This window comes from Cherax quadricarinatus, chromosome 33 (genome assembly GCF_038502225.1).
Source record: "Cherax quadricarinatus isolate ZL_2023a chromosome 33, ASM3850222v1, whole genome shotgun sequence".
Classification (NCBI taxonomy): domain Eukaryota; kingdom Metazoa; phylum Arthropoda; class Malacostraca; order Decapoda; family Parastacidae; genus Cherax; species Cherax quadricarinatus.
The window spans coordinates 35,864,955-35,888,914 of NC_091324.1; the positions used below are offsets into that span (position 1 = coordinate 35,864,955).

General features: G+C 46.8%; 1 protein-coding gene across 1 annotated transcript in view; it reads left to right on the forward strand.

The window, feature by feature from the left end:
• The window catches only part of LOC138853569 (mite allergen Der p 3-like), a 203,401-nt gene that overhangs the window by 153,345 nt on the left and 26,096 nt on the right, over positions 1-23,960 (forward strand). Inside the window, exon 3 of the mRNA XM_070091039.1 lies at positions 2,065-2,229. Within this exon, the coding sequence (XP_069947140.1) occupies positions 2,065-2,229 (165 nt within the window). The remainder of the gene's footprint in view (positions 1-2,064; positions 2,230-23,960) is intronic.

The following is a 23,960-nucleotide window of genomic DNA, read 5'->3' on the forward strand; positions in this document are numbered from 1 at the left end:
TGTGTCACTCTGAGTAGAGCTTCAGCATGTCATGTGTCACTCTGTGTAGAGCTTCAGCATGTCACGTGTCACTCTGTGCAGAGCTTCAGCATGTCATGTGTCACTCTGTGTTGAGCTTCAGCATGTCATGTGCCACTCTGTGTTGAGCTTCAGCATGTCATGTGTCACTTTGTGTTGAGCTTCAGCATGTCATGTGTCACTCTGTGTTGAGCTTCAGCATGTCATGTGTCACTCTGTGTTGAGCTTCAGCATGTCATGTGTCACTCTGTGTAGAGCTTCAGCATGTCATGTGTCACTCTGTGAAGAACTTCAGCATGTCATGTGTCACTCTGTGTAGAGCTTCAGCATGTCATGTGTCACTCTGTGCAGAGCTTCAGCATGTCATGTGTCACTCTGTGTTGAGCTTCAGCATGTCATGTGTCACTCTGTGTTGAGCTTCAGCATGTCATGTGTCACTCTGTGTTGAGCTTCAGCATGTCATGTGTCACTCTGTGTTGAGATTCAGCATGTCATGTGTCACTTTGTGTAGAGCTTCAGCATGTCATGTGTCACTCTGTGCAGAGCTTCAGCATGTCATGTGTTACTCTGTGTTGAGATTCAGCATGTCATGTGTCACTCTGTGTAGAGCTTCAGCATGTCATGTGTCACTCTGTGTAGAGCTTCAGCATGTCATGTGTCACTCTGTGTAGAGCTTCAGCATGTCATGTGTCACTCTGTGCAGAGCTTCAGCATGTCATGTGTCACTCTGTGTAGAGCTTCAGCATGTCATGTGTCACTCTGTGCAGAGCTTCAGCATGTCTTGTGTCACTCTGTGTTGGGCTTCAGCATGTCATGTGTCACTCTGTGCAGAGCTTCAGCATGTCATGTGTTACTCTGTGTAGAGCTTTATCAAATCGTGTCTCTCTCTGTTTAGAACGACATCTAGTGATGTTTGGCTATCTCTAGCGCACCTCTCTCCCAGCAGTTGTTTACATCTTAACCCCGACTACCTCCTATATTTCATAAACTTTCCCTTCTCTCTTACTGTTGACGTTCTGTTTGTTGCCCATCCACGTCTCTCTTTTTCATTCCTAGTCGTTGCCAGAACTCCACTGATTGTGAATTTTTCTCTACCTACTATAGTACAGTATATTTTTTGTAGCATTGCCTGTACTTGTAATCTTTTTCTGGTCCTGTAGAATGGTAGGGACACTGGCCTGGGTTGGCCTCCGACATTCACGCGGTGCGAGAGGGCCACTGGTAGACCTTACAGTCTTCAGTTCTGCTCCCGGGGAGAGAAGACATGTTTACATTTACTCGCCCCGAGTTACTACTGCTCTTTTAAGTTAAATTATGTATCATTTACACACTTTTGAGGTAATTTTATTTCCTTATTGGACATATAATAAATAAGAAACAAACCACAATAAAGAGAACGGAAGAAAGACAGAGAGACGAAGGTCAGGACCACTCATATCCAGGATAACCCGAGATAGGAAGGGTTAGCCACTCTGGATAACCTAGGGAAGGGAGGGTAAGCCACCCAGTATAACCTAAGAAAGTCAGTGCGCAAGGACTGTCTGTCTTATTTCCGTTGTGGTCCTTCAATCTTGTCCCCAGGATGCCACTCACACCAGTCAACTAACACCTAGGTACCTACTTCTAGGTGAACAGGAGCAGCAGTTGTAAGATGACTAACACCCAGGTACCTTCTTACTGCTAGGTGAGCAGGGGCAGCAGGTGTAAGGTGACTAACAACCAGATACCTACTTACGTCCACAAGTAAAGATACACAGATGTTGCATATGTGTCTAATTTATCATCATCACACGTAGATGATGCATTAGTGGTTGATGAATGGAACAGTCTACCTAGCTGGGTCATTGAAGCTAAAACCTTGAGTAGCTTCAAATATAAGTTAGATAAATACATGAGTTAGAGGGGTTGCATTGGAGTGAAACGTGCACATGAGTTAATAGGAGAAGCATTGATAATGGGTTAGGGAAATATTTTTGTTAGTGACTTTGGTCAGTAGGCCAACTGCAGTGTTTCTCTTATCTTATGTCTACATTGTCCTACCTGCAGATCGTCGTCTACCAGAGCCAGTGACCATTGAGAGGGTAGTAGGAGGCTGCCAGAGGAGGGGCAAGTGTGTCAGGTCTGGTGGTCAGTGTGTGCCGGTGGACAGTCCTTGTTCCACCTGGAAGGTCAACAACATGTGTAAAGGATCTTGTTCCTGCTGCCTCGGTGGTAAGTTACTGCAGTCACTTGTAAGGTGAAAGCCTCGCTGCTACTTTCCCTTGGCAGGGAAGTGTTCGCTTCTGTACAACACTTGTAAAGTGAATTATTTACCTATATACATAATAAAACTCTTGTGCATCTTTATTCAGTAAACTCACTCAACATTTCTCAGTGTTGGACTGAAGAAGCTACTGGATGGCAAGACGTTTCCTCAGTAAATATCTCAAAGTGTCTTATTTATCAACTACTCAGTTTTCTCAACCATTTATCCAAACCTGCTGACTTGTGAAGCAAAATACCTGTAGACCTTCATGGTGACCCTTCTTAATTTCAGGTGACCTTAAGGTGACCCTGTATAAAACATATTTTTTCAATTATGCAAATCACCTTGTACAATCATTACCAGTGATAACTATAGTAATATCCCTTCAATAAAAATCTTATGATTTTTCTCATGTACGGAGAAATATTATGTAAGCACAAGATAATATCCCCTCATCGCCAGGTGATGGTTTTCCACAAGCCAGAAGCTTCAAACATGAGGTAATATTCTCCTCAAACATGAAGCTAATATCTGGTAAACCATACCACGGACGGGGTTTGAACCCGCGGTCATAGAGTCTCAAAACTCCAGCCCGTCGCGTTAGCCACTAGACCAGCTAGCCACAATAAGATTCATCCAACTAGGTATATTTCTACACCATAGGAAGGTTAGCACAGGCCACCACTGTGACCACAAATGCAAGTTTTTACAGACGAATCTCCAGCTAGCGTGGCCGTGACGAACTCTAGCTCAAGTCCCCTCAAAGCCGTCAACATGACTCACGAAATCGTAATGACACGATTGCAAACAAACCATACCACGGTTTGTTTACAATTGTGTCATTACGATTTCGTGAGTCATGTTAATATCTGGTAAGAGAACATGTGCAACTAATGTGGAATTTTACTGAGGCAACATTTCGCGATCCATCACCTTCCATCGCCTGTTAAAAACAGTTATACAGCTGTCTGAGGTGTATTACGTGAACACAACACCAACATCATTGTAACAACTGAGAGTGTAACAGTTTTATGCAGAGAAACTGGAGTTTGCGGTTGTGGGTAATCTTCAGTCCAAAGTTGGCCCAACAGTTAGATTGTCTTGAACATCTGCAAAACACTTGCCAAAGTCAACACTAGTAAGTTTATTCAGGTATACACAAATACAGGTACATAGATTATCATACATAGCAGCATATGTATACAGAACTAGAGTCTTCATCGCATCCAGGACAATCATCAAAGGCCTGGCTGGACCAGAGGACTTGGAAAAGGTCAATGCAGGGGTTTACACGATCCATTGCGGAGGCTGTGACAATGTGTACGTTGGTGAAACAAGAAGTCCGGAAACACGTCTCAGGGAACACATAAATGCATGATGAATAAGACACATATGGATAAATAAGACACATGTGCAACATTAGGGAATCTTTGTTGTAGAAACAAAGATACCCAAGTGTTGTACATGTTAATTTATCTCTGAACCATACATCTACGTTAAACATGGCAACAATTGGGCATGTGTTTGGCAATGGAGATAGTGGGAAGGACTGTCTCTCTCCTTGCCGGTATCCTCACCACTTCACTAGAGAATGTAAACACCGGACAAACATCTTCAACTCATCCAGACAAGATACTACTGAGAGGAGACACAATCCTCCCCACCAACTACATTGCCAGACACGTCTCCAACATCTTCTCCAGCACCTCATTCCAAGTATCTACCTCCACATCCACCACCATCAAGAACATCACCGGTAAGGGAGTCCACAAGGTGCAATCCTCTGCAGGATAAACATAATAACGGTACACAGTACCAACAAGTGATAAGTAAGACACATGTCTAGCAGTTAGTTATCTTTATTTAGTCAAGAGTAAATAACAGTATATATATATAATAGCATTAGACATAAAAGGAATAGACACAATAGCAGTAGACTACCACAGGGCTACCATTGGGCTACCACAGGGCTACCACTGGGTCAGGTCCCAACCTGGCGGGAGTGTGAGAGCAGGGACTTCTCGATTGTTGCTGTCTGGCGCTTCAGTGACGACGAACTTAAGTTAGGTTAAGTTAGGTTAGGTTACGTTAAGTAAGGATTGTCAGGAAAAGGACAAGTGTTCAAGTGCTTCCTGACGCGAGTCTCAGTCATATGATGACCTTCAGCTGGAGGTTTTGCTCATCTGACCGAGGCCTTCCACTGGCTTACATCTCCACAACCTTAAAAATTATGAATGAACCCGCGAGTTAGCAGCATAGGCCTACGTTGTATAGTTTTAAAAATAAGTTAGATAAATAAATGAGTGGGTATGGGTGGGTGTGAGTTGGACCTGACTAGCTTGTGCTACTAGATCTGATGCATTGCTCCTTCCTTAAGTGGAAGTGACCTGACTGGGTGGGTCATTGGGCTAATGAGGAGGGGGGCATGGACCTGCTTCGCATGGGCCAGTAGGTCTGTGGAGTGTTCCTTCTTTCTTATGTTCTTATGAAGACAGTTCCCTTAGCGGGAGTTATAAGAAACAGATATAAGGTAGGTATACTACTGCCTCCAATAAAAGGAACAGCGATAACAGCAGTGGACATAACGGCAGTGGACATAACAACAGTGGACATAACAGCAGTGGACATAATAGCAGTGGACATAACAGCAGTGGACATAACAACAGTGGACATAACAGCAGTGGACATAACAGCAGTGGACATAACAGCAGTGGACATAACAGCAGTGGACATAACAGCAGTGGACATAACAGCAGTGGACATAACAGCAGTGGACATAACAGCAGTGGACATAACAGCAGTGGACATAATAGCAGTGGACATAACAGTGGTGCACATAACAGCAGTGGATATAACAGCAGTGGGCATAACAACAGTGGACATAACAGTGGCGTACATAACAGCAGTGGACATAACAGCAGTGGACATAACAACAGTGGACATAACAACAGTGGACAAAATAGCAGTAGACATATACCAGAAGACATAATAGCATTAAACTGGACAAGAACTACTAAGGGAAAGCGCTAGCTGGGTTAATGGCTAATATGCTCGGTAAGTGCTAGTTGGGTTCATGGCTAATGTATTCGGAAAGTGCTAGATGGGTTCAAGGCTAGTGTTCTCGGTAACTGCTAGCTGGGTTCATGGCTAGTGTACTCGGTAAGTGCTAGCTGGGCTCATGGTTAGTGAACTCAGTAATTGCTAGTTGGGTTCATATCTAGTGTACTCAGAGAGTGCTAGCTGGGTTCATTGCAAGTGTACTCGGTAAGTGCTAGCTGGGTTCATGGTTAGTGTTCTCGGTAAGGGCTAGGTGGGTTCATGGCTAATGTACATGGTAAGTGCCAGCTGGGATCATTGCTAGTGTACTAGGTAAGTGCTAGCTGGGTTCATGACTAGAGTAGTCGGTAAGAGCTAGCTGGGATCATGGGCTAGTGTACTTGGTAAGTGCTGGTTGGGTTCATGACTAGTGCACTCAGTAAGTGCTAGCTGCGTTCATGGCTAGTGTACTCGGTAAGTGCTAGCTTTGTTCATAGCTAAGTATTCGATAAGTGCTAGTTGGGTTCATTGCTAGTGTACTGAGTAAGTGCTGGATGGGTTCATATCTAGCATACTCGGTAAGTGCTAGTTTGCTTCATGGCTGGTGAACTCGGTAAGTGCTAGTTGGATTCACGGCTAGAGTAATCGGAAAATGCTAGCTGGGTTCATGGCTAGTGTACTCGACAAGTGCTAGTTGGGTTCATTGCTAGTGTACTCGGAAACTGCTAGCTGGGTTCATGGCTAGAGTACTCGAAAAGTGCTAGCTGGGTTCATGGCTAGTGTACTCGATAAGTGCTAGTTGTCTTCATGGCTAGTGAACTCGGAAAGTACGGGCTTTGTTCATGGCTAGTGTAATCGGAAAATGCTAGCTGGGTTCATGGTTAGTGTGCTCGGTAAGTGCTAGTTGGGTTCATATCCAGTGTACTCGGTAAGTGCTAGCTGGATTCATGGATAGTGAATTCGGTAAGTGCTAGCTGGGATCATGGCTAGTGTACTCGGTTAAGTGCTAGCTGGGTTCATGGCTAGTGTATTCGGTAAGTGTTAGTTGGGTTCACTTCTAGTGTTCTCGGAAAGTGCTAGCTGGGTTCATGGCTAGTGTACTCAGTAAGTGCTAGTTGGGTTCATGGCTAGTGTACTCGGTAAGTGCTATAAGGTGCCATGGCTAGTATACTCGGAAAGTGCTAGCTGGGCTCATAGCTAGTGTACTCGGTAAGTGTTAGTTGGGTTCACTTCTAATGTACTCGGAAAGTGCTAGCTGGGTTCATGGCTAGTGTACTCAGTAAGTGCTAGTAGGGTTCATGGTTAGTGTACTCGGTAAGTGCTAGTTGGGTTCATGGATAGTGTATTCCGTAAGTGCTAGCTGGGCGCATGGCTAATGTACTCTGTAAGTGCCAACTGGGCTCATCGTTAGTGTACTAGGTAAGTGCTAGCTGGGCTCATAGCTAGTGTACTCGGTAAATGCTATATGTTCATCGCTAGGTACTCGATAAGTGCAAGTTGGGTTCATGTCTAGTGTACTGAGTAAGTGTTAGAAGGGTTCACGGTTAGTGTACTCGATAAGTGCTAGTTGGATTCATGGCTAGTAATCTCGGTAAATGCTTGTTGGGGTCATGGCTAGTATACTCGGAAAGTTCTAGCTGGATTCATGGCTAGTGTACTCTGTAAGCGATACTTGGGTTCAGTGCTAGTGTACTCGATAAGTGCTAGCTTTCTTCATGGCTTGTGTACTCGGTAAGTGCTAGTTGGGTTCAGAGCTAGTGTACTCGATAAGTGCTAGATGGATTCATTGCTAGAGTACACAGTAAGTGCTAGTTGGGTTCATAGCTAGTGTACTCGGTAAGTGCTAGCCGGGTTCATGACTAGTGTACTCGGAAAGTGCTAGCTGGGTTCATGGCTAGTGTACCCGATAAGTGCTGGTTAGGTTCATGGCTAGTGTATTCGGTAACTGGTACCTTGGTTCATGGCTAGTGTACTCCGTGGGTGCTAGCTGGGTTCATAACTAGTGTACTCGATAAGTGCTAATCGGGTCCATGGCAGGTATACTCGGTAAATGCTAGTTGATTTCATGGCTAATGTACTCGAAAAGTGCTAGTTAGGTTCGTGGGTAATTTACACGGTAAGGGCTAGCTGGGTTCATTGCTCTTGTACTCGGAAAGTGCTAGATGGGTTAATGGCTAGTGTACTCGCTAAGTGCTAGTTCGGGTCATGGCTAGTGTGCTGGGAAAGTGCCAGCTGGGTTTATGGGTAGTGTACTCGGTAAGTGCAAGTTGGGTTCATTGCAATTATACTCGGAAGAGCTAGCTGGGTTTATGGCTATTGTACACGGAAAGTGCTAGCTGGGATCATGGCTAGTGTACTCGGAAAGTGCTAGATGGGTTAATGGCTAGTGTACTAGGTTAGTGCTAGTTTGGTTTATGAGCTAGCTGGGTTCATGCCTAGTGTACTCGGTAAATGCTAGTTAGGATCATTGCTATTGTACTCAGTAAGAGCGAGCTGGGTTCATGGCTAGTATACTCGGAAAGTGCTAGCAGGGTTAATGGCTAGTGCACTAGGTAAGTGCAAGTTGGGATCATTGCTACTGTACTCGGAAAGTGCTGGCTGGGTTAATAACTAATGTACTCAGAAAGTGCTAGCTGAGTTCATGGCTAGTGTACTCGGTAAGTGATAGAGGGGTTCATTGCTAGCTTACTCGAAAACTGCTACCTGGGATCATAGCTAATGTACTGGGAAAGTGCTAGCTTGGTTCATTATTAGTGTACTCGATAAGTGGTAGCTGGGTTCATTGCCAGTGTCCCACGTAAGTGTTAGTTGGGTTCATTGCTAGTGAACTCGGAAAGTGCAAGCCAGGTTCATTGGTGTGTACTCGGAAAATGCTAGCTGGGTTCATGTATAGTGTACTCGGTAAGGGCTAATTGGGTTTATGGCTAGTGTATTCTGAAAGTACTAGCTGGGTTCATGGCTAGTGTACTCGAAAGGTGCTAGTTGGATTCATGTCTAGCGTACTCGGTAAATATTAGTTGGGTTCACTGTTAGTATGCTCTTAAAGTGCTAGCAGATTTCATGACTAGTGTAATCGGAAAGTGCTAGTTGGGTTCATGGTTAATGATCTCGGAAAGTGTTAGTTGGGATCGTGGCTAGTGTACTCGATAAGTGCTAGTTGGGTTCATAGCTAGTGTACTCGATAAGGCTAGTTGGTTTCGTGGCTAGTGTACTCGACAAGTGCTAGTGGGATTCATGGCTAATGTAATCGGTAAGTACTCGTTAGATTCATTACTAGTGTACTCGGTAAGTGCTATTTGGGTTCGTGGCTAGTGCACTTCCTAAGTGCTAGTTGGGTGCATGGCTATAGTACTCGGTAAGTGCTAGTTGGGCTCATGGCAAGTGTACTCGATAAGTGCTAGTTGGGTTCGTGGTTAGTGTACCTGGTAAGTGCAAGTTGGGTTCGTGCCTAATGCACTCGGTAAGTGCTAGTTGGCTTAAAGGCTAGTGTACTCGGTAAGTGCTAGCTTTGTTCATAGCTAGGTATTCGATAAGTGCTCGTTGGGTTCATGGCTAGTGTACTGAGTAAGTGCTGGATGGGTTCATATCTAGCATACCCGGTAAGTGTTAGTTAGCTTAATGGCTGGTGAACTCGGTAAGTGCTAGTTGGATTCACGGCTAGAGTAATCGGAAAATGCTAGCTGGGTTCATGGCTAGTGTACTCGACAAGTGCTAGTTGGGTTCATTGCTAGTGTACTGAGTAAGTGCTGGATGGGTTCATATCTAGCATACTCGGTAAGTGCTAGTTAGCTTCATGGCTGGTGAACTCGGTAAGTGCTAGTTGGATTCACGGCTAGAGTAATCGGAAAATGCTAGCTGGGTTCATGGCTAGTGTACTCGACAAGTGCTAGTTGGGTTCATTGCTAGTGTACTCGGAAACTGCTTGCTGGGTTCATGGCTAGAGTACTCGGAAAGTGCTAGCTGGGTTCATGGCTAGTGTACTCGATAAGTGCTAGTTGTCTTCATGGCTAGTGAACTCGGAAAGTACGGGCTTTGTTCATGGCTAGTGTAATCGGAAAATGCTAGCTGGGTTCATGGTTAGTGTGCTCGGTAAGTGCTAGTTGGGTTCATATCCAGTGTACTCGGTAAGTGCTAGCTGGATTCATGGATAGTGAATTCGGTAAGTGCTAGCTGGGATCATGGCTAGTGTACTCGGTTAAGTGCTAGCTGGGATCATGGCTAGTGTACTCGGTTAAGTGCTAGCTGGGTTCGTGGCTAGTGTACTCGGTAAGTGTTAGTTGGGTTCACTTCTAGTGTTCTCGGAAAGTGCTAGCTGGGTTCATGGCTAGTGTACTCAGTAAGTGCTAGTTGGGTTCATGGCTAGTGTACTCGGTAAGTGCTATAAGGTGCCATGGCTAGTATACTCGGTAAGTGCTAGCTGGGCTCATAGCTAGTGTACTCGGTAAGTGTTAGTTGGGTTCACTTCTAATGTACTCGGAAAGTGCTAGCTGGGTTCATGGCTAGTGTACTCAGTAAGTGCTAGTAGGGTTCATGGTTAGTGTACTCGGTAAGTGCTAGTTGGGTTCATGGATAGTGTATTCCGTAAGTGCTAGCTGGGCGCATGGCTAATGTACTCGGTAAGTGCCAGCTGGGCTTATCGTTAGTGTACTAGGTAAGTGCTAGCTGGCTTCATGGCTAGTGTACTCGATAAGTGCTAGCTGGGTTCATGGCTAGTGTACTCGGTAAGTGCTATAAGGTGCCATGGCTAGAATACTCGGTAAGTGCTAGCTGGGCTCATAGCTAGTGTACTCGGTAAGTGCTAGCTGGGCTCATAGCTAGTGTACTCGGTAAGTGCTAGCTGGGCTCATAGCTAGTGTACTAGGTAAGTGCTATATGTTCATCGCTAGGTACTCGATAAGTGCAAGTTGGGTTCATGTCTAGTGTACTGAGTAAGTGCTAGAAGGGTTCACGGTTAGTGTACTCGATAAGTGCTAGTTGGATTCATGGCTAGTAATCTCGGTAAATGCTTGTTGGGGTCATGGCTAGTATACTCGGAAAGTTCTAGCTGGATTCATGGCTAGTGTACTCTGTAAGCGATACTTGGGTTCAGTGCTAGTGTACTCGATAAGTGCTAGATGGATTCATTGCTAGAGTACACAGTAAGTGCTAGTTGGGTTCATAGCTAGTGTACTCGGTAAGTGCTAGCCGGGTTCATGACTAGTGTACTCGGAAAGTGCTAGCTGGGTTCATGGCTAGTGTACCCGATAAGTGCTGGTTAGGTTCATGGCTAGTGTATTCGGTAACTGGTACCTTGGTTCATGGCTAGTGTACTCCGTGGGTGCTAGCTGGGTTCATAACTAGTGTACTCGATAAGTGCTAATCGGGTCCATGGCAGGTATACTCGGTAAGTGCTAGTTGATTTCATGGCTAATGTACTCGAAAAGTGCTAGTTAGGTTCGTGGGTAATTTACACGGTAAGGGCTAGCTGGGTTCATTGCTAGTGTACTCGGAAAGTGCTAGCAGTTTTCATGGCTAGTGTACTCGCTAAGTGCTAGTTCGGGTCATGGCTAGTGTGCTGGGAAAGTGCCAGCTGGGTTTATGGGTAGTGTACTCGGTAAGTGCTAGTTGGGTTCATTGCAATTATACTCGGAAGAGCTAGCTGGGTTTATGGCTATTGTACACGGAAAGTGCTAGCTGGGATCATGGCTAGTGTACTCGGAAAGTGCTAGATGGGTTAATGGCTAGTGTACTAGGTTAGTGCTAGTTTGGTTCATTGCGAGTGTACTCGGAAAGTGCTAGCTGAGTTCATGGCTAGTGTATTCGGTAAGTGATAGTTGGGTTCATTGCTCTTGTACTCGGGAAGAGCTAGCTGGGTTCATGCCTAGTGTACTCGGTAAATGCTAGTTAGGATCATTGTTATTGTACTCAGTAAGAGCGAGCTGGGTTCATGGCTAGTATACTCGGAAAGTGCTAGCAGGGTTAATGGCTAGTGCACTAGGTAAGTGCAAGTTGGGATCATTGCTACTGTACTCGGGAAGTGCTGGCTGGGTTAATAACTAATGTACTCAGAAAGTGCTAGCTGAGTTCATGGCTAGTGTACTCGGTAAGTGCTAGAGGGGTTCATTGCTAGCTTACTCGAAAACTGCTACCTGGGATCATAGCTAATGTACTCGGAAAGTGCTAGCTTGGTTCATTATTAGTGTACTCGATAAGTGCTAGCTGGGTTCATTGCCAGTGTCCCACGTAAGTGTTAGTTGGGTTCATTGCTAGTGAACTCGGAAAGTGCTAGCTGGGTTCATTGGTGTGTACTCGGAAAATGCTAGCTGGGTTCATGTATAGTGTACTCGGTAAGTGCTAATTGGGTTCATGGCTAGTGTAGTCGAAAAGTACTAGCTGGGTTCATGGCTAGTGTGCTCGTAAGGTGCTAGTTGGATTCATGTCCAGCGTACTTTTAAAGTGCTAGCAGAGTTCATGACTAGTGTAATCGGAAAGTGCTAGTTGTGTTCATTGCTAGTGTACTCGATAAGTGCTACTTGGGTTCATGGCTAGCGTACTCGATAAGGCTAGTTGGTTTCGTGGCTAGTGTACTCGACAAGTGCTAGTGGGATTCATGGCTAATGTTATCGGTAAGAACTCGTTAGATTCATTGCTAGTGTACTCGGTAAGTGCTATTTGGGTTCGTGGCTAGTGTACTTCCTAAGTGCTAGTTGGGTGCATGGCTATAGTACTCGGTAAGTGCTAGTTGGGTTCATGGCAAGTATACTTGATAAGTGCTAGTTGGGTTCGTGGTTAGTGTACCTGGTAAGTGTAAGTTGGGTTCGTGCCTAATGCACTCGGTAAGTGCTAGTTGGTTTAAAGGCTAGTGTACTCGGTAAGTGCTAGTTGTGTTTACATCTAGTGTACTCGAAAAATACTGGCTGGGTTCATGGCTAGTGTGCTCGATAAGTGCCAGTTGGGTTCGTGGCTAATGTACTCGGTAAGTGCTAGTTGGGTTCCTGGCAAGTGTACTCAGTAAGTGCTAGTTGGATTAGTGACTATTGTACTCAGTAAATGCTAGTTGGGTTCCTGGCTAGTGTACTCAGTAAGTTGTAGTTGGGTTCGTGCCGAGTGTACTCACTAAGTGCTAGATGGGTTCGTGGACAGTATACTCAGTTCTAGTTGGGTTCGTGGCTAGTGTACTCAGTAAGTGCTAGTTGTTTCGTGGCTAATGTACTCAGTAAGTGTTAGTTGGGTTCGTAACTAGTGTACTCGTTAAGTGATTGCTGGATTCGTTGCCAATTTACTCGGTAAGTGCTAGTTGGGTTCGTGGCTAGTGTACTCGATAAGTGCCAGTTGGGTTCGTGGCTAATGTACTCGCTAAGTGTTTGTTGGGTTCGTGGCTAGTGTACTCGGAAAGTGATTGTTGGGTTCGTGGCTAGTTTACTCGGTAAGTGCTAGTTGGGTTCGTGGCTAGTGTACTCGGTAAGTGCCAGTTGGATTCGAGGCTAATGTACTCGGTAAGTGCTAGTTGGGTTCCTGGCAAGTGTACTCAGTAAGTGCTAGTTGGATTAGTGGCTATTGTACTCAGAAAGTGCTAGTTGGGTTCGTGGCTAGTGTACTCAGTAAGTGGTAGTTGAGTTCGTGCCGAGTGTACTCACTAAGTGCTAGTTGGGTTCGTGGACAGTATACTCAATTCTAGTTGGGTTCGTGACTATTGTACTCAGTAAGTGCTAGTTGGATTAGTGGCTATTGTACTCAGAAAGTGCTTGTTGGGTTCTTGGCTAGTGTAATCAGCAAGTGCTAGTTGGGTTCGTGCCGAGTGTACTCACTAAGTGCTAGTTGAGTTTGTGGCTAGTGTACTCAGTAAGTGCTTCTTGGTTTCGTGGCTAGTGTACTCAGTAAGTGCTAGTTGGGTTCTTGGCTAGTGTACTCAGTAAGTGTTTGTTGGATTCGTGGCTGGTGTACTCAGTAAGTGCTAGTTGGGTTCGTGGCTATTGTACTCAGTGTTAGTTGGGTTCGTGGCTAGTGTACTCAGTAAGTGCTAGTTAGGTTTGTGGCTAGTGTACTCAGTGCTAGTTGGGTTCGTGGCTAGTGTACTCAGTAAGTGCTAGTTGGGTTCGTGGCTAGTTACTCAGTGCTAGTTTGGGTCGAGCTAGTGTACTCAGTGCTAGTTGGGTTCGTGGATAGTGGACTCAGTGCTAGTTGGGTTCGTGGCTAGTGTACTCAGTGCTAGTTGGGTTCGTGGATAGTGGACTCAGTGCTAGTTGGGTTCGTGGCTAGTGTACTCAGTAAGTGGTAGTTGGGTTCGTGCCGAGTGTACTCACTAAGTGCTAGTTGGGTTCGTGGACAGTATACTCAATTCTAGTTGGGTTCGTGACTATTGTACTCAGTAAGTGCTTGTTGGGTTCGTGGCTAGTGTAATCAGCAAGTGCTAGTTGGGTTCGTGCCGAGTGTACTCACTAAGTGCTAGTTGAGTTTGTGGCTAGTGTACTCAGTTCGAGTTCTTTTCGTGGCTAGTGTACTCAGTAAGTGCTAGTTGGGTTCGTGCCGAGTGTGCTCACTAGTGCTATTTGGGTTCGTGGCTAGTGTACTCAGTAAGTGCTAGTTGGGTTCTTGGCTAGTGTACTCAGAAAGTGTTTGTTGGATTCGTGGCTGGTGTACTCAGTAAGTGCTAGTTGGGTTCGTGGCTAGTGTACTCAGTGCTAGTTGGGTTCGTGGCTAGTGCACTCAGTAAGTGCTAGTTAGGTTTGTGGCTAGTGTACTCAGTGCTAGTTGGGTTCGTGGCTAGTGTACTCAGTAAGTGCTAGTTGAGTTCGTGACTAGTGTACTCAGTGCTAATTGGGTTCGTTGCTATTGTACTCAGTGCTAGTTGGGTTCGTGGCTAGTGTACTCAGTAAGTGCTAATTGGGTTCTTGGCTAGTGTACTCAGTAAGTGCTTGTTGGGTTTGTGGCCAGTGTACTCAGTAAGTGCTAATTTTGTTTGTGGCCAGTGTACTCAGTGCTAGTTGGGTTCGTGGCTAATGTACTCAGTAAGTGCTAGTTGAGTTCGTGGACAGTGTGCTCAGAAAGTGCTAGATGGGTTAGGAATTGTGTACTCAGTAAGTGATAGTTGGATTGGTGGCTAGTGTACTCAGTAAATGCTTGTTGGGTTCGTAGATTGTGTACTCAGTAAGTGTTAGTTGGGCTCATGACTAGTGTACTCGGTAAGTGCTAGTTGGGATCGTTGCTAGTGTACTCGATAAGTGCTGGATGAGTTCGTGGCTAGTGCACTAAGTAATTACTAGTTGGATTCAGGGCTATTGTACTCAGTAAGTGCTAGTTCGGTTGGTGGCTAGTGTACTCTCTATGTGCCAGTTGGGATCATGACTAGTGTACTCGGTAAGTGCTAGTTGGGATCGTTGCTAGTGTACTCGATAAGTGCTGGATGAGTTCGTGGCTAGTGCACTAAGTAATTACTAGTTGGATTCAGGGCTAGTGTACTCAGTAAGTGCTAGTTGGGTTGGTGGCTAGTGTACTCTCTAAGTGCCAGTTGGGATCATGACTAGTGTATCGAGTAAGTGCTAGTTTGGTTCGTGGATTGTGTACTCAGTAAGTGCTAGCTGGGTTCATGGCTGGTGTACTCAGTAAGTTCTAGTTGGTTTCGTGGTTTGTGTACTCATCAAGTGCTAGTTATGTTCGTGGATTGTGTACCCATTAAGAGCTGACTGGGTTTCTTGATTGTGTACTCAGTAAGTGCTAGTTGGGTTCGTGGCTAGTGTGCTCAGTAAGTGCTAGCTCGGTTCATGCCTAGTGTACTCAATAAGTGCTAGTTGGGTTCGTGGCTTGTGTACTCAGTAAGTGTTGGTTATGTTCGTGAATTGTGTACTATTAAGTGCTAGCTGGGTTCCTGGATTGTGTACTCAGTAAGTGCTAGTTGGATTCGTAGCTAGTGTACGCAACAAGTTCTAGTTGGGTTCGGGGCTAGTGTACTCAATAGTGCTAGATGGGTTCGTGGCTTGTGAACTCAGTGAGTGCTAGTTGGGTTCGTGGGTTGTGTACTCAATAAGTGCTAGTAGGGTTCGTGGATAGTGCAATTAGAAAGTGCTAGTTGGGGTTGTGGCTAGTGTACAGAGTAAGTGTTAGTTGGGTTAGTGGCTGTTGTATTTAGTAAGTGCTAGTTGGGTTCGTGGCTAGTGTGCTCAGTAAGTGCTGGTTGGGTTCGTGGCTAGTGTACTCAGTAAGTGCTAGTTGGGTTCGTGGCTAATGTACTCGGTAAGAGTTAGTTGGGGTCGTGGCTAGTGCACTCGGTAAGTGATTGTTGGGTTCGTGGCTAGTTTACTCGGAAAGTGCTAGTTGAGTTCGTGGCTAGTGTACTCGATAAGTGCCAGCAGGGTTCGTGACTAGTGTACTCATTAATTGTTAATAGCGTTCCTGGCTAGTGTACTCAGTAAGTGCTTGTTGGGTTCGTGCCGAGTGTGCTCACTAAGCGCTGTTTGGGTTTGTGGCTAGTGTACTCAGTAAGTACTTGTTGTGTTCGTAGCTAGTGTACTCAGTAAGTGCTAGTTGGGTTCGTGGCTAGTGTACTCAGTAAGTGCTAGTTGGGTTATTGGCTAGTGTACTCAGTAAGAATTTTTTAGGTTTGTGGCAACTGTACTCAGTAAGTGCTAGTTGGGTTCGTGGCTAGCGTACTCAGTGCTAGTTGGGTTCGTGGTTAGTGTACTAAGAAAGTGCTAGTTAGGTTTGTGGCTAGTGTACTCAGTGCTAGTTGGGTTGATGGCTAGTGATCTCAGTGCTAGTTGAGTTCGTGGCTAGTGTACTCAGTGCTAGTTGGGTTCTTGGCTAGTGTACTCAGTGCTAGTTGGGTTCGTGGCTAGTGTACTCAGTGCTAGATGGGATCGTGGCTAGTGTACTCAGTACTAGTTGGGTTCGTGGTTAGTGAACTCAGTGCTAGTAGGGTTCGTGGCTAGTGTACTCAGTGCTAGTTGGGTTCGGGGATAGTGTACTCAGTGCTAGTTGGGTTCGTGGCTAGTGTACTCAGTGCTAGTTGGGTTCGTGGCTAGTGTACCCAGTGCTAGTTGGTTTCGTGGCTAGTGTACTCAGTGCTAGTTGGGTTCGTGGCCAGTGTACTCAGTGCTAGTTGGGTTCGTGTCTAGTGTACTCAATGCTAGTTGGGCTCGTGGCTATTGTACAAAGTGCTAGTTAGGTTTGTGGCTAGTGTACTCAGTGCTAGTTGCGTTGATAGCTAGTGAACTCAGTGCTAGTTGAGTTCGTGGCTAGTGTACTCTGTGCTAGTTGGGTTCGTGGCAAGTGTACTCAATGCTAGTTGGGTTCGTAGCTAGTGCACAAAGTGCTAGTTAGGATTGTGGCTAGTGTACTCAGTGCTAGTTGGGTTCGTGGCTAGTGTACTCAGTGCTAGTTGGGTTCGTGGCTAGTGTACTCAGTGCTAGTTGGGTTCGTGGCTAGTGTACTCAGTGCTAGTTGGGTTCGTGGCTAGTGTACTCAGTGCTATTTCGGTTCGTGGCTAGTGTACTCAGTGCTAGTTGGGTTCGTATCTAGTGTACTCAGTGCTAGTAGTGTTCGTGGCTAGTGTACTCAGTGCAAGTTGGGTTCGTGGCTAGTGCACTCAGTGCAAGTTGGGTTCGTGGCTAGTGTACTCAGTGCTAGTTGGGTTCGTGGCTAGTGTACTCAGTGCTAGTTGGGTTCGTGGCTAGTGTACTCAGTGCTAGTTGGGTTCGTGGCTAGTGTATTCAGTGCTAGTTGGGTTCGTGGCGAGTGTACTCAATGCTAGTTGGGTTCGTGGCTAGTGTGCTCAGTGCTAGTTGGGTTCGAGGCTAGTGTACTCAGTGCTAGTTGGGTTCGTGGCTAGTGCACTCAGAGCTAGTTGGGTTCGTGGCTAGTGTATTTAATGCTAGTTGGGTTCGTGGCTAGTTTACTCAGTGCTATTTGGGTTCGTGGCTAGTGTACTCAGTGCTAGTTGGGTTATTGGCTAGTGTACTCAGTGCTAGTTGGGTTCGTGGCTAGTGTACTCAGTGCTAGTAGAGTTCATTACTAGTGTACTCAATGCTAGTTGGGTTCGTGGCTAGTGTACTCAGTGCTAGTTGGGTTCGTTGCTAGTATACTCAGTGCTAGTTGGGTTCGTGGCTAGTGAACTCAGTGCTAGTTGGGTTCGTGGCTAGTGTACTCAATGCTAGTAGGTTTCGTTGCTAGGGTACTCAGTGTTAGTTGGGTTCGTGGCTAGTGTACTCAGTGCTAGTTGGGTTCGTTGGTAGTGTACTCAGTGCTATTTGGGTTCGTGGCTTGTGTACTCAGAGCTAGTTGGGTTCGTGGCTAGTGTACTCAGTGCTAGTTGGGTTCGTGGCTAGTGTACTCAGTGCTAGTTGGGTTCGTGGCTATTGTACTCAGTGCTAGTTGGGTTCGTGGCTAGTGTACTCAGTGCTAGTTGGGTTCATGGCTAGTGAACTCAGTGCTAGTTGGATTCGTGGCTCGTGTACTCAGTGCTAGTAGGGTTCGTGGCTAGTGCACTCAGTGCTAGTTGAGTTCGTGGCTTGTGTACTCAAGGCTAGTTGGGTTCGTGGCTAGTGTATTCAGTGCTAGTAGGGTTCGTGGCTAGTGTACTCAGTGCTAGTTGGGTTCGTGGCTGGTGTACTCAGTGCTAGTTGGGTTCGTGGCTACTGTACTCAGTGCTAGTTGGGTTGGGTTCGTGGCTAGTGTACTCAGTGCAAGTTGGGTTCGTGGCTAGTGTACTCAGTGCTAGTTAGGTTCGTGGCTAGTGTATTCAGTGCTAGTTGGGTTCGTGGCTAGTGTACTCAGTGCTGGTTGGGTTCGTCGGTAGAGGGCTCAGTGCTAGTTGGGTTCGTTGCTAGTGTACTCAGTGCTAGTTGGGTTCGTAGCTAGTGTACTCAGTGCTAGTAGGGTTCGTGGCTAGTGTATTCAGTGCTAGTTGGGTTCGTGGCTAGTGTTCTCAATGCTAGTTGGGTTGGTGGCTAGTGTGCTCAGTGCTAGTTGGGTTCGAGGCTAGTATACTCAGTGTTAGTTGGGTTCGTGGCTAGTGTACTCAGTTCTAGTTGGGTTCGTGGTTAGTGCACTCAGTGCTAGTTGGGTTGATGGCTAGTGAACTCAGTGCTAGTTGAGTTCGTGGCTAGTGTACTCTGTGCTAGTTGGGTTCGTGGCTAGTGTACTCAATGCTAGTTGGATTCGTAGCTAGTGTACAAAGTGCTAGTTAGGATTGTGGCTAGTGTACTCAGTGCTAGTTGAGTTCGTGGCTAGTGTACTCAGTGCTAGTTGGGTTCGTGGCTAGTGTACTCAGTGCTAATTGGGTTCGTGGCTAGTGTACTCAGCGCTAGTTGGGTTCGTGGCTAGTGTACTCAGTGCTATTTCGGTTCGTGGCTAGTGTACTCAGTGCTAGTTGGGTTCGTATCTAGTGTACTCAGTGCTAGTAGTGTTCGTGGCTAGTGTACTCAGTGCAAGTTGGGTTCGTGGCTAGTGCACTCAGTGCTAGTTGGGTTCGTGGCTAGTGTACTCAGTACTAGTTGGGTTCGTGGCTAGTGTACTCAGTGCTAGTTGGGTTCGTGGCTAGTGTATTCGGTGCTAGTTGGGTTCGTGGCGAGTGTACTCAATGCTAGTTGGGTTCATGGCTAGTGTGCTCAGTGCTAGTTGGGTTCGAGGCTAGTGTACTCAGTGCTAGTTGGGTTCGTGGCCAGTGTACTCAGTTCTAGTTGGGTTCGTGGTTAGTGTACTCAGTGCTAGTTGGGTTCGTGGCTAGTGTACTCAGTTCTAGTTGGGTTCGCGGCTACTGTGCTCAGTGCTAGTTGGGTTCGTGGCCAGTGTCCTGAGTGCTAGTTGGGTTTGTGGCTAGTGTACTCAGTGCTGTTTGGGTTCGTGGCTAGTGTACTCAGTGCTAGTTGGTTTCATGGCTAGTGCACTCAGAGCTAGTTGGGTTCGTGGCTAGTGTATTTAATGCTAGTTGGGTTCGTGGCTAGTGTACTCAGTGCTATTTGGGTTCGTGGCTAGTGTACTCAGTGCTAGTTGGGTTATTGGCTAGTGTACTCAGTGCTAGTTGGGTTCGTGGCTAGTGTACTCAGTGCTAGTAGAGTTCGTTACTAGTGTACTCAGTGCTAGTTGGGTTCGTGGCTAGTGTACTCAGTGCTAGTTGGGTTCGTTGCTAGTGTACTCAGTGCTAGTTGGGTTCGTGGCTAGTGAACTCAGTGCTAGTTGGGTTCGTGGCTAGTGTACTCAGTGCTAGTAGGTTTCGTTGCTAGGGTACTCAGTGCTAGTTGGGTTCGTGGCTAGTGTACTCAGTGCTAGTTGGGTTCGTTGGTAGTGTACTCAGTGCTATTTGGGTTCGTGGCTTGTGTACTCAGTGCTAGTTGGGTTCGTGGCTACTGTACTCAGTGCTAGTTGGGTTCGTGGCTAGTGTACTCAGTGCTAGTTGGGTTCGTGGCTAGTGTACTCAGTGCTAGTTGGGTTCGTGGCTAGTGTACTCAGTGCTAGTTGGGTTCATGGCTAGTGAACTCAGTGCTAGTTGGATTCGTGGCTCGTGTACTCAGTGCTAGTAGGGTTCGTGGCTAGTGCACTAAGTGCTAGTTGAGTTCCTGGCTTGTGTACTCAAGGCTAGTTGGGTTCGTGGCTTGTGTATTCAGTGCTACTAGGGTTCGTGGCTAGTGTACTCAGTGCTAGTTGGGTTCGTGGCTGGTGTACTCAGTGCTAGTTGGGTTCGTGGCTACTGTACTCAGTGCTAGTTGGGTTGGGTTCGTGGCTAGTGTACTCAGTGCTAGTTGGGTTCGTGGCTAGTGCACTCAGTGCTAGTTGGGTTCGTGGCTAGTGTATTCAGTGCTAGTTGGGTTCGTGGTTAGTATACTCAGTGCTAGTTGGGTTCGTCTGTAGTGTGCTCAGTGCTAGTTGGGTTCGTTGCTAGTGTACTCAGTGCTAGTTGGGTTCGTGGCTAGTGTACTCAGTGCTAGTAGGGTTCGTGGCTAGTGTATTCAGTGCTAGTTGGGTTCGTGGCTAGTGTACTGAATGCTAGTTGGGTTCGTGGCTACTGTACTGAGTGCTAGTTTGGTTCGTGGCTACTGTGCTCAGTGCTAGTTGGGTTCGTGGCCAGTGTCCTGAGTGCTAGTTGGGTTTGTGGCTAGTGTACTCAGTGCTGTTTGAGTTCGTGGCTAGTGTACTCAGTACTAGTTGGGTTCATGACTAGTGCACTCAGAGCTAGTTGGGTTCGTGGCTAGTGTATTTAATACTAGTTGGGTTCGTGGCTAGTGTACTCAGTGCTATTTATGTTCGTGGCTAGTGTACTCAGTCCTAGTTCGGTTATTGGCTAGTGTACTCAGTGCTAGTTGGGTTCGTGGCTAGTGTACTCAGTGCTAGTTGGTTTCGTGGCTAGTGTACTCAGTGCAAGTTGGGTTCGTGGCTAGTGTACTCAGTGCTAGTTGGGTTCGTTGCTAGTGTACTCAGTGCTAGTTGGGTTCGTGGCTAGTGTACTCAGTGCTAGTAGGGTTCGTGGCCAGTGCACTCAGTGCTAGTAGTGTTCGTGGCTAGTGTACTCAGTGCTAGTTGGGTTCGTGGCTAGTGTACTCAGTGCTAGTTGGGTTCGAGGCTAGTGTACTCAATACTAGTTGGGTTCGTGGTTAGTGAACTCAGTGCTAGTAGGGTTCGTGGCTAGCGTGCTCAGTGCTAGTAAAGTTCGTGGCTAGTGTACTCAGTGCTAGTTGGGTTCGTGGCTAGTGCACTCAGTGCTAGTTGGGTTCGTGGCTAGTGTACCCAGTGCTAGTTGGTTTCGTGGCTAGTGTACTCAGTGCTAGTTGGGTTCGTTGCTAGTGTACTCAGTGCTAGTTGGGTTCGTGGCTAGTGTACTCAGTGCTAGTTGGGTTCGTGGCTAGTGTACTCAGTGCTAGTTGGGTCCGTTGCTAGTGTACTCAGTGCTAGTTGGGTTCGTGGATAATGTACTCAGCGCTAGTTGGGTTCGTGGCTAGTGTACTCAATGCTATTTGGGTTCGTGGCTAGTGTACTCAGTGCTAGTTGGGTTCGTGGCTAGTGTACTCAGTGCTAGTAGTGTTCGTGGCTAGTGTACTCAGTGCAAGTTGGGTTCGTGGCTAGTGCACTCAGTGCTAGTTGGGTTCGTGGCTAGTGTACTCAGTTCTAGTTGGGTTCGTGGCTAGTGTACTCAGTGCTAGTTGGGTTCGTGGCTAGTGCATTCAGTGCTAGTTGGGTTCGTGGCTAGTGTACTCAATGCTAGTTGGGTTCGTGGCTAGTGTGCTCAGTGCTAGTTGGGTTCCAGGCTAGTATACTCAGTGCTAGTTGGGTTCGTGGCTAGTGTACTGAGTGCTAGTTTGGTTCATGGCTAGTGTACTGAGTGCTAGTTTGGTTCATGGCTATTGCACTCAGAGCTAATTTGGTTCTTGGCTACTGTGCTCAGTGCTAGTTAGGTTCGTGGCCAGTGTCCTGAGTGCTAGTTGGGTTCGTGGCTAGTGTACTCAGTGCTAGTTGGGTTCATGGCTATTGCACTCAGAGCTAGTTGGGTTCGTGGCTAGTGTATTTAATGCTTGTTGGGTTCGTGGCTAGTGTACTCAGTGCTATTTGGGTTCGTGGCTAGTGTACTCAGTGCTAGTTGGGTTATTGGCTAGTGTACTCAGTGCTAGTTGGGTTCGTGGCTAGTGTACTCAGTGCTAGTTGGGTTCGTCGCTAGTGTACTCAGTGCTAGTTGGGTTCGTGGCTAGTGAACTCAGTGCTAGTTGGGTTCGAGGCTAGTGTACTCAGTGCTAGTAGGTTTCGTTGCTAGGGTACTCAGTGCTAGTTGGGTTTATGGCTAGTGTACTCAGTGCTAGTTGGGTTCGTTGCTAGTGTACTCAGTGCTATTTGGGTTCGTGGCTAGTGTACTCAGTGCGAGTTGGGTTCGTGGCTACTGTACTCATTGCTAGTTGGGTTCGTTGCTAGTGTACTCAGTGCTAGTTGGGTTCGTGGCTAGTGTACTCAGTGCTAGTTGGGTTCGTGGCTAGTGAACACAGTGCTAGTTGGATTCGTGGCTCGTGTACTCAGTGCTAGTTGGGTTCTGGCTAGTGCACTCAGTGCTAGTTGAGTTCGTGGCTTGTGTACTCAGTGCTAGTTGGGTTCGTGGCTAGTGTATTCAGTGCAAGTAGGATTCGTGGCTAGTGTACTCAGTGCTAGTTGGGTTCGTGGCTAGTGTACTCAATGCTAGTTGGGTTAGTGGATACTGTACTCAGTGCTAGTTTGATTCGTGGCTAGTGTACCCAGTGCTAGTTGGGTTCGTGGCTATTGTACTCAGTGCTAGTTGGGTTCTTGGCAATTGTACGTAGTGCTAGTTGGGTTCGTGGCTAGTGTAATCAGTGCTAGTTGGGTTCGTGGCTAGTTTACTCTGTGCTAGTTGGGTTCGTGGCTAGTGTACTCAGTGCTAGTTGGGTTCGTGGCTAGTGTACTCAGTGTTAGTTGGGTTCGTTGCTAGTGTACTCAGTGCTAGTTGGGTTCCTCGCTAGTGTACTCAGTGCTAGTTGGGATCGTTGCTAGTGTACTCAGTGCTAGTTGGGTTCCTTGCTAGTGTACTCAGTGCTAGTTGGGTTCGTTTCTAGAGTACTCAGAGCTAGTTGGGTTCGTAGCTAGTGTACTCAGTGCTAGTTGGATTCGTGACTAGTGTACTCAGTGCTAGTTGGGTTCGCCGCTAGTGTACTCAGTGCTAGTTTAGATCGTGGTTTGTGTACTCAGTGCTAGTTGGGTTCGTGGCTAGTGTATTCAGTGCTAGTAAGGTCCGTGGCTAGTGTACTCAGTGGTAGTTGGGTTCGTGGCTAGTGTACTCAGTGCTAGTTGGGTTCGTGGCTAGTGTACTCAGTGCTAGTTGGGTTAGTTGCTAGTGTACTCAGTGCTAGTTGGGTTCTTGGCTAGTGTACTCAGTGCTAGTTGGGTTCGTGGCTAGTGTACCCAGTGCTAGTTGGGTACGTGGCTAGTGTACTCAGTGCTAGTTGGTTTCGTGGCTAGTGTGCTCAGTACTAGTTGGGTTCCTGGCTAGTGTACTCAGTGTTAGTTGGGTTCGTGGCTAGTGTACTCAGTGCTAGTTGGGTTCATGGCTAGTGTACTCAGTGCTAGTTTGGTTCGCGGCTAGTGTGCTCAGTGCTAGTTGGGTTCCTGGCTAGTGTACTCAGTGCTAGTTGGGTTCGTGTCTAGTGCACTCAGAGCTAGTTGGGTTCGTAGCTAGTGTACTCAGTGCTAGTTCTGTTCGTGGCTTGTGTACTCAGTGCTAGTTGAGTTCGTGGCTAGTGTACTCAGTGCTAGTTGTGTTCCTGGCTAGTGTACTCATTGCTAGTTGGGTTCGTGGCAAGTGTACTCAGTGCTAGTTGGGTTCGTGGCTAGTGTACTCAGTGCTAGTTGGGTTCGTGGCTAGTGTACTCAGTGCTAGTTGCGTTCGTGGCTAGTGTACTCAGTGCTAGTTTAGATCGTGGTTTGTGTACTCAGTGCTAGTTGGGTTCGTGGCTAGTGTATTCAGTGCTAGTAAGGTCCGTGGCTAGTGTACTCAGTGGTAGTTGGGTTCGTGGCTAGTGTACTCAGTGCTAGTTGGGTTCGTGGCTAGTGTACTCAGTGCTAGTTGGGTTAGTTGCTAGTGTACTCAGTGCTAGTTGGGTTCTTGGCTAGTGTACTCAGTGCTAGTTGGGTTCGTGGCTAGTGTACCCAGTGCTAGTTGGGTACGTGGCTAGTGTACTCAGTGCTAGTTGGTTTCGTGGCT